We start from the raw sequence: 11049 nt of genomic DNA on the forward strand, positions 1-11049 counted from the left end.
TCAAGTGCCTCACAGATGCAGATGTGCATGATAGAAGAGCAAAATGATTGTGTTATTGTTACGACGAGAAATACGCCCCAAGACACCGTTGCAAGGAGTGTGCCCTTTAAATTCTTCTAGTTTATGAGGAGGATACAGAGAGTGAAGAATTAGAAGAGGAAATGGTAGAGGAGGAGCATCTGCATTTGGATGCAGCGGAAGTGTCCCTCAATTCGGTTGTGGGATTTTCCCTGAATCACACCATGAAGGTGAGGGTATGGATCGAGGAACAACCAATTGTGGTGTTGGTGGATAGCGAAGCCACACATAACTTTATGGGGCACTCATTTTTCCAAAAAATGATCTTAAATCAGTGTACCACCAGATCCAGATGAATCCAACGGATGTGCATAAGACATCATTCAAGACACATGAAGGACACTATGAGTTTTTATTTATGCCATTTGGCCTCACCAACGCTCCGACAACAATTCAATCCTTCATGAATCCGAAAATTTGTCATGATTTTCTTTGACGACATTCTGATTAATAGTCGCACAGAGACAGAGCATGGGCCCACCTAAGGATAGTCCTGAAGACGTTGAGGGAACACCAGTTGTATGCCAACTTGAAGAAGTGCTCTTTTGCACAGTTACAGATGGATTACCTAGGATATTTGGTGATCAGAACGGGGTTAGTTGTTGATCAGTTCAAGGTTGAGGCTATGGTTGATTGACCCTAATCAAGGAGTTTGAAGGAGTTGAGAGGATTCTTGGGTCTCACCGGCTACTACCAGCAACTCGTGAGAGGATATGACACAATAGCATGATGGTTGACGGAGCAATTGAAGGAAGATAGTTTTAAATAGGGGGAAGCAGCAACATAGACATTTGAACATCTGAAGAGGGTCATGACTAGCATACCTGTATTAACTCTTCCAAATTTCAGTAAATTATTTGTGTTGGAGATGGATGCGTCAGGGTACGGATTGGGAGCAGTGCTCATGCAGGATCAGCGGCCGATTTTCTACTTCAGCCATGTTCTTACTTACCAGAGCGAGGTTAAAGTCATTGTGAAAATTGTCTTGATCATTAAGAAGTAGTGACCCTGTCTGTTGGAACGACATTTTTTTATCATGACAGATTAGAGGGGCTTAAAGGTATTGAACAAGTTTTCTATTTATGTGATTGATGAGGTGCTGGATGAGCTTTATTGGGCACTTTTTTTTTTCAAAAATTGATCATAAATTGGGGTATCACTAGATCTGGATGAATCTAGCGGATATGCACAAAACAACATTCAGGGCACATGAAGGGCATTACAAGTTCTGATTTTCTTTTGAAGCAGCGAATGGTGACAGAGGAGCATCAGAGATGGCTATCCAAGCTATTGTGGTATGATTCTAAATTCAATACCTGTCAGAATTGGAGAACAAGGCAGCTGACGCACTATCGAGAAAGGTGGGGGCGCCCTAATTGACGGTCCTATTAGTACTATTGTTCATAGATTGTGAAGCTTTGAGACAGGAAAGCTAAAGAGAGGAGGAGCTTGGGAAGATAAGAGTCGAGTTACTATGAGATCCAAACAGTCATCCAGGATATACATTGAGGAGACAACAACTGCTCCACCAGGGGCTATTCGTGCTACCCAAATCGTCGAAGTATATTCGTAAATTATTACAAAAGTTTCATGGCAGTGCGATGGGGGGACACTCAATGTTGCAAAAGATCAACAACTGTCTGTGGCAGAGCTTTATTGGGTGAGGATGCGTTGAGACGTGGATGACATAGTAGCAAAATATAATGTTTTCCAGCGACACAAGTACTTGACCACGACATTAGGAGGGTTACTACAACCATTAACATTATCTAGGAAGGTTTAAGAGGAAGTGATGATGGATTTTATCGAGCGGTTGCCACCGTCAGAAGAATTCACGGTGATCATGGTGGTTGTGGATTGCCTAAATAAGTATTCAAATTTTTTTCCCTTACGACATTCTTACATGGCGATCTCAGTCACGACAGTGTTTATCCAGGAAGTGGCCCCTTTTTGCATGAGGTGCCAGAATCGATTGTATCAGATAGGGACAAAGTGTTCCTCAGTCACTTATGGAAGGAACTTAAAAGAAGTATTGTATATCATCCCCAGGCAAATGGGCATATGGTGGTGGTTAGCAGGAGCTTGGAGATATACCTGCGTTGTTTTGTATCCGATACACTGAAGCTATGAGCTAAGTGGATTGCATAGGACTAATATTGGTACAATACTTCATACCACACCTCAGCACAGATGACCCTTTTCAAGATATTGTATGAGCGGGATCCACCTCACTTGATACATTACGGACATATTATTACACCGGTTTCTAACAGCGATCAGTATTTGAAAAAGAGGGACATGATACTAGTAGAGCTCAAAGGGTATTTTCTGAGAGCTTAACAAATCATGAAGAGGAAAGCAGATGAGTACGAGAGAGAGGTGCAGTTTGAACAAAGGGACATTGTCTATTTGAAGTTGAGACCCTACCGATAGAAGACATTAGCCTGAAAGAGGGGCAAAAAACTTTCACCGTGATACTTTGTATCATATGAGGTGATGACACGCATAGTGCAACGACTTATCATCTGAGATTACCACCATGGTCCGCATCACACCCGGTCTTTCATGTGTCATAGCTGAGATGTGCGATTGGAGATTACACACCTTGGTCTACACTACCATCGACGCTGATGGAGGAATTGGAGGTGATTCTGGAGCCATTAGGGATCGAAGGAGTGCGCCGAGGGGTAGGGGGAGCAAAGGAGGTATTGGTTAAGTGGAAAAGTCTATCAAACTATGAAACAACATGGGAGCCTTACGAAATAATCCACAAGCATTTTTCATCCTTCCACTTCGAGGCAAGGTAACTTTTTAGGAGGGGAATATTGTTACGCCCAGAATAGTGTTGATCCACCCTAGACCGGCCATAAACAACACAACTGGTCCACAGTCGGGCGAGTCTAAGCAGCGTGAAGAAGCGGAGCGAGCAGGGCGGGCCGCAGAAGAAGCGGAGCAGGCAAGGCGGGCTGCATAAGTGAATCAGGAGAGGTGGGGTCCATTAGGTCCATAATCATGTATTTTAAGGAGGAGAAAATAGAGGAGTTTGGAGGAAAGTTGGGAAGAAAAGTATTTGAAATGTTGGGAGGAGATTCTATTAAGGAGGATAACCTAGGGTTTGTTTTTTTAATGCATATTTTGTTGTGGCTTCTGTTTTTTTTCTTCTTGTGATATTTCTAGCTACATCTAGGGTGTGGGAGGGGCGATTTACCTCTTGAATAGTTGATTAACATTGTATCTTGTTTGTTTTCCGTTGACTTTGTAGGGTTTGTGTTTCTTCCACCTATTTATTGTCATTTCGTCGTGGTTTGTTTGCTGATTTTTGTGTCGGGGTGTATCAGCATGCAAAGAACTAAACAACATAAATTTCTAGGAGATAAAAAAAGAAGAAAAAAAAAATATCTGCAACACCACACCATATCATCACCATTGCACATTAAGCATCTACCACCAACATATCACATATCTATCAACATATCATCACCACTATCTCAACCCCAACACTATCACCACTATAACACAGCCTCTTCATCAATACTATTATCACCATAGCATTACCACCACCACTATCATTACTTACACCACTACCACTATGAAGAACCCATTACTACCGCACCATCCCCTCCACACCGCACCACCGCCTCCACACCGCACCACAGTAATACCACTACCACAGCATGATGACAACCCACCAAAACATCAGAACCACCACCAACAACTACTGCAAAATTTTAGGCAACCACCAACTACCATAACAATCTCACTATTTTGGCCAACCACCAACATCACAACATAACCACCATATTTTGGGCAAACACCACCACCATTACAACATACTACTATAATCACAAAATCCAACTTTTTGGGAAACCACCACAAAATCACAACCACCACCAACCAAAACATTACAACACAACTACAAATCCCGAAATATTTCACTAATTTTCACATGCAATCACTACCACCATCATATTTCGAGCAACAACCAACATCACAACACAACAATCCAAATTCATCAACCGAATAGAGCACGGAGAACCCGAGAAAATCATAAAATCCAACATCGCAGTACAACCACCGCAATCCATCAACTGAATAGAGCACAAAGAACCCAAATTCATCAACCGAATAGAGCACAGAGAACCCAAGGAAATCACAAAAGCCAACATCACAACACAATCACCCGAAAACTATCAATTGAATGAAGCACAAAGAAACCAAACCATAAATCAAATGGAGCACAAAGATCCCAAAATAATCGCAAAATCAAAATGCTCGAACGGATAATCGTAGAGAATACCGTGGGGCGATGGAGAGAAAAGGAACCAAACGGAGCTGAAGAATGAAGGGGTGAGGGAGAGGACAAGAAAGTCAAATCCTAGTCATCGAAGCCACGGATCGGAGAGGAGCGAGAGAGGCGATGTTACCTTTAGGAAAGAAATGCGAGAGAGGGGAGAGCAATCCTTTTACTGGCCTACGCTAGTTGAAGGATTGAAATGAAATGCGGGCCATAGGGTTGAACCCATGACTCGAGTTTAAGTTGGATTTTCCCAAAACGCAAGCTCACCGCAACAACCAAACAACGTCGTCAACATTTTCCCACTACGCCGCGACAAAAAAGCCGTGCCAAACTGCCGTTTAGTTGAATCTCAAATTCGGCCATCGAAAGATCTAACAAGTCAGAGAAGTGTAATTAGAAGGCAAATGCATGACAAGGCATGGCTTGTACAAATGATAAGTGATGATGTTTAGATTGTGCAAGACACCGACAATAATTTTGTGGTTGATGAACGAGGTACTATGTCCTTAACAAGATCAATTAGTCATTATTTACTTTGAGGAGATTCTAGTGTATAACAAAGGCTTGGAGAAGCTTTTACAGCAGCAGACATAGGTTGTAAGGTTTTTTCAAGATGTCAAACTCATTGTTATTCTAAATTCTTATGAATTTGATAGCATTAAACTTGTTTATCTATATTTCATCATGGGTGGAGCCAAACTTTGAATGGATTTGAACTAGGTAGCTAACATCCAGGAATCGTGTACCTGTTATAGTTAAACACTCTGGTGATCAAATATAAGGGAGGGAACAAAATTAATTGCTAGACATATTTTTCTGATTGTTTACAACGAATTTCGGGTTTGCTTGTAACCATGCAGGTTTATTGATGCATTAGGAGTACACCATGTTATGCATAACATTGCCAAAATTTTCAGTAGGCCTTGGTGAATCTTGGCAAAGGAAAATTTACAACTTATATGTATAGAATAGGCTGATCATTTGCCTTCATATGGGAGGCATATATATCAACGGTAGTAGGGCACTATGGAGTGTATAAAACTCTTCAAATAGGTTTTACTATGTTTATTGGTCAAAACTACACTTTGACGTGCAACATTTCATGACATGACATCATTTTGAAGCCATCAAACTAAAGTGGGGCTTTGATCTCAATAGACTCCTTAGAAGATATCTAGAGAATTGATTAGGATTTAATTATCACTTCACTATCATTGAATGTTTACACAAGATGCTAATCAATTCCTTGCATAATGACTATCACAAGAGAGGAATCCATGGAGTTCTATTAGCATGTATGGAAACACTTTTAATTGCCTACCTCGATTAATTTTGATTGGACCATCATTTCTTGGTACTTTCTTGAAGTTATTATGGAACTTGATGAACATGATGAAGAAATGAAGTGATGTTATTCATCCTTGGAGTGATAATGTATCGGTGGTATTTAGCAGGCAATGCTTCAAATCCTGCGAAGCTACAATTTTTTGCATCCAAAGATAGTAGTTTTTCACTCGTGTATGTGTTAATGCTCCACTATAATGCACCTAGTTGTCAAGAGGTATGAAGATTGAGGTCCTAAGTTAAGCTTAAATGCTCAATACACTAATTGATTGAGATCCATTAACCTACATGCTTGCCTTTTTGGGTAATGATCGCTCAAACTATATTTAAAAAACTCAATTTTATTTATATATGGTTTTGAATGGTCTCCATTATTATGTTAATGTCAACATTATCTCCCTCATTTGAGATTTTCCACATTAGCTATTCTCACCCTCAAATGAAAGTCAACACCATTAGATATCAATACACTTAGAGCTCACCTAATCGCATGGAGCTTGCATGTGAGCCATCTACCTTTACATCTTTCTCAGTTATGGCCACCAACACTTGCTACAAACCGCATGAAATACTTGATTTGTCATACCATTGGCTTTGATATCATTTGTTAGAAAGGAGCTCAAGTGTCTTAAGGGGTTACCAGTACTATTTCAACTCTTATATTTGTAAAGAATTATTCTCCGCTCTTGTGCGTATGTCAACAATTTCCCCTCACTTGAGAAAGTGAGATTTTCTACTTTGGCCACCCTCCCCTTCAATTTGAAATCATCACCATTTATTTTTCTATAGCTCACTTAATTACATGAGCTTGCATGGGAGTTATCTGCTCTTAAATCTTTCTCGGCTATAGTAGTAACCTCCAAGTCTTATGAAAGCTAGAAACCACATGAAACACTTGATTTTAGCCATATCATTAGCTTTGATATCATCTGTTAAATGGTGGCTTAAGTGGCTTTTAGGTCGCGAGAATTACGTAAAAAATTCAACTATTGTTTTATATTTGGTGTGGATAATTCTCCACTCTTTTGTTGATGCCAACGCTCCCATGAGAATTGGGAGTTCTCTACACTGGCTGCCTTCCTCCACAAATGGAAGCCAATTTCTTTTAGTGTCACTGCACTTGGATCTCACTCAATAATGTCCAAATTGCATGGGAGCCATGTGCTCTTTAGGGCTATCAAAAAAGCTCGTTGTTTGCGAACAACTCGTGTTCAGCTCGTTCGTTAAGTAAACGAGCCGAACACCAATAAGTTTTAAAGCTCGAATTATAAACGAGCCGAAAACTAATAGCTCTTTGTTTGCTTTTGTTCGGCTCGTTTTAGCTCGAAAAAAAAAAAAATAATTATTTATATAATAATATATTACGTATATTATTTATATAATATTATATTATATATATTTATATCTAAGTTTAAATCATAACAACTCATGTGGTAACTTGGTTACTGACTTCTTTTGCATACATTTGGTTCATTTTCGAATCCAACACTTTAGATCTAATTTTTTTCAACTTAATTTTAACGAGCCAATTTCGAGCCGAAAACGAGCCAATTTTGAACACGAACCGATTTCGAGCACGAGCAGTTTCGAACGAGCCGAACACAAGCCAAGGCTGAGCTCGCTCAAGCTCGGCTCGTTTACGGCCTTAGTGCTTTTAAATCTTTCTTAATTACTACGAGGATTTACGGGAGACTCAAAATACATGAGACAATACATGAAAATTTTGATTTCAGTTATACCGTCAGTTTTGATATCACTTGTAAGAAGGCCCTTAGTCTTGATATGAGGTTTGATATTACTTATTAGAAGTCCCTTAGTCATACCATCAACTTTAATATCACTTGTTGAAAGGGGGATTAAGTTGAACCTATTGTAATAATAAATGTATATCCATCAATTCAAAAACTTAATTAAACTAATGACTGAAGCCTACAATAGTATGTTTAGAACTTAGTTCTTGGGTCATGCCGATGTGGGACTACTCTATCTAATTTCATGTGAATTTCAAGGCTGCCCACAAACTGGAGAACCCCCAGAATGTTCTTGTATTACAGCTGTTTTTGGACGGTCAATTCTTTAGGCGACAAGCTGCTTGGACTCTGTCGGTAGTCTATTCTAAGCATTTCTTTTGAAAGAAAAATAAATATTCTAATTTGAGTATTCAGAAAACCCAAATCTCTGAAGAGATGTTTTTTGTCATCTTTCGGCCAGTCATGTTGGAAGCTGTCTATTAAAGGATGGAAGCTGAAAATACGGCTGAAAATTTTGTTTTCTGAAGCATAAGGATCTAATATAGAACTTACATTTTAGTTTTTGATAACATAAGGATCTAATAAAGTGCCAAGTCAAAGCATAGGAACTTAATTGTTCTTTGACCTAAGTTCTTCAAAATTTTATTGTGAGTGGACTTCTTGCGGCCAAATTGCTAAGCTCCGCTATTCAGTGTCAAGGTATCGTACCAATGAACATTTTACTAGTCAAAACCTTCTCCTTTTTTTCATTGGGTGATTTCTTTGCACTTGGAAATTTTTGCTATTTACTTGGCTGCACTTTTCAGATTAATGGCTATGGATTAAGATTGGAGCATAAAATACCATAACTGAAACATTTTTACTTCAATACCTGTGGGTCTGGAGTGAACATTGTCCAATCATTTCGATGTATAACCATAAGGAAATATAAAAGCATTTAGCACTCAGCATTTAATTCAAACTTTTTTGGAACTAAAGGGACTTTCTCTTACAACAGTGTAAAAATGAGTTCGCCAGTTGATGACCATCACACCTTTCATCCCTTGAGTTCGCCAGATAATGATCTTTTCCAGGGGGGCCTCACTTGTCTCCAAAACTTCTTGTCTTGCTTAGTGATTTTGAACGAATGCTCGCCACAAGTTAACAAATCTCATTATCTGAAACTCGTAGCCTTTCTTTGATGCAGCAGGCTATTGTGTCTTTATCTGAGATTCATACTAACATCATATTCTTAATCACTGATCTAGAGTTTCCCATCTCGGATTGGGATGAGAAGCGGATGGATGCAGGGCTGCAAACGCGCAGAGATTGAGCAAGCTCAGGCTGGGCTTGTGTTCGGCTCGTTCGAAATTGCTCGTGAACAACGTGTTCGTGTTCGGCTCGATTTAAATATTCGTGTTCGTATTGGACTCGTGTTCGGCTCAAAATTGACTCGTTAAAATTAAATTGAATAAAATAGATGTAAAATAGTGAATTCGAACCTGGACCAAATATATGTAAAAGAATACACTAACCACATTACAAAACGAGATGTTATGATTTAAACATAGATATAAATATATATAATATATTATTATATAAAAATATATGTAATATATTATTATATAAATAATTATATACTTTTTTTATTCCGAGCTAAAATGAGCTGAATACGAGCGAACAAAGAGTTGTTCGTGTTCGGCTCATTTATAATTTGAGCTTTAAAAACTTGTTCATGTTCGGCTCGTTTACTTAACGAACGAGCCGAACACGAGCTGATCGCGAACAACGAACTTTTTTGACAGCCCTAAATGGATGTGTACTTAGGATGAAAGTATAAAATTGCTCTACATTTGCATTGCTTTTAGCTACGAGCTTTCTAGATTGAATTTGGGTCAACTTTTCATGCATTATGCTACACAATTATTGGAGCACTCGAGCATTCATCCCAGCATATGAAACTAGCGAAGGCGTCTCGCATTGATTGGAAGAGGTGATTTAGCCCGAAGAGTCTCAAGTTAGAAAACTGCCATGATATATTGAAGAATCCTACAGGGACCATTTACTCTGACAACGTTAAGAATTCGTACAAAAGCGAAGTGCTGATGAGAGCTCTTTACGGAGTAATGGCTCATACTGTAATAGTTTCCAGTGTTGTTACAGCAACTATGGCTGGTTGTTCGAAGCTTTTGATTGAGTGACATGTTCCTGACAAGTTTATGTGGTCCAAGGCCTTCAATTAGCTTGAAGCCATTTTTTTTATCAGAGATCAGAGCCCATCTTTCTAGTGGAAAAGTAACAGCGTCGAAAGAGTTAGAAGCTGTAGAGTTGTATGGGGAGAGGTTGCATGAGTTGATTGGGTTGTGGATTGAACTGGACTTGATCATATTATAAGTTTGGGGCATTTACATGCAAACCACCTAATTCCTATGTATTTATATTTCTAACGCCTAAGCATTTGTATTTTCATGCGTAACGATATGACAACCAATAAATGGGTTAATATATAAATAGATGTTAATAAAATATATAAAATAATTAATTAGTCTTTAATATTATTGATAGTAAATTATAATATATTAATTATAGATATAAATTTGAATAAATTTTAGTTGATTCAATTTTATTTAAATCATAAATGATATGAATTATCAATGTGTTTATTATCGAACATTTAATAAGTTATTTTTTGAACAATAAAAGGGTTAATGTTTTGACAATAATAAACTCTGTGTTTATTATCATTGAATTTATTCTTGAATTGATCGAGGTTCTCGTTCATTTGCTAGAGCTTGTGGAGAGATAGTTCTTGTCATCATTACTTCGATTGATGTTATTGATGATTACAATCAAATAAAAAAGAGTAGACTTTATGTGCACGATAAAAAGACCTCATCAAATCGTTATGCAAAACAATACGGAAAATGAAATCACACAACAAGCAAACAAGCAATCACAGTTCAATTTTCGCGGTTCAACTCAACTTCGTCTATGTCAATGTGGTTCTGGGGAGAAGTTGTTCCACTATCAAGAGGTGGGGAGAGAGAAAAAATGTCTGAAATAGGATTACAACTTCACATATAAAACACAGCTTTAATCTCTCTATAAGTAAGATATAATTAAAACATACAAATTATGAATATTTCAAATATAGAAAAGATCCTGCAATTCAATCTTCCCAATATAAAAAAAAAACAATATGTAATAAGATCTCCCATAATTAAGTTACCTAATATTAATCTTCTTAATATACACATTCCTTAAGATACAACTATTAGATTTAATACTTTTCATTACACCAATAGGTCGAGAAGACCCACTTTACATAAATGTTTCCTCGACAACTTAGAAAATTATCTTCTGCAAACTTATTTTCTTAATAAGTAGAAGATAAGAGAAAAAATGATGTTAAAAATAAAATTTTCTTTTTCATATTTTAAAATATTTTATATTAAAATTCTATTTTGGTCATCGATTAAAAAATATAGATTAATGGGGAGTGAATTATGTCAAATTTGATTAAGAAAATAAAAAATTAATTTGAACAACATTTTTTGCACATTAAATTTATTTTTGGGGCCACAGACTCCCTCTTTCCCT

The 11049-nt window shown here is 37.7% G+C and overlaps 1 protein-coding gene across 1 annotated transcript; it reads left to right on the top strand.

Annotated features, from left to right (window-relative positions):
• The first annotated feature begins 2617 nt into the window (after nt 1–2617).
• Nucleotides 2618–9912, top strand: LOC110019805 (UPF0496 protein 4-like). The gene is made up of 4 exons (XM_020717647.1): nt 2618–2783; nt 8625–8771; nt 8941–8966; nt 9277–9912. Exons 1-4 carry the CDS (start codon nt 2618–2620, stop codon nt 9406–9408), a joined length of 471 nt encoding a protein of 156 aa, XP_020573306.1. The 3' UTR covers nt 9409–9912.
• Nucleotides 9913–11049: the final 1137 nt, after the last annotated feature.

The sequence above is a fragment of the Phalaenopsis equestris genome, unplaced genomic scaffold, assembly GCF_001263595.1.
Source record: "Phalaenopsis equestris unplaced genomic scaffold, ASM126359v1 Scaffold000002, whole genome shotgun sequence".
NCBI lineage: Eukaryota > Viridiplantae > Streptophyta > Magnoliopsida > Asparagales > Orchidaceae > Phalaenopsis > Phalaenopsis equestris.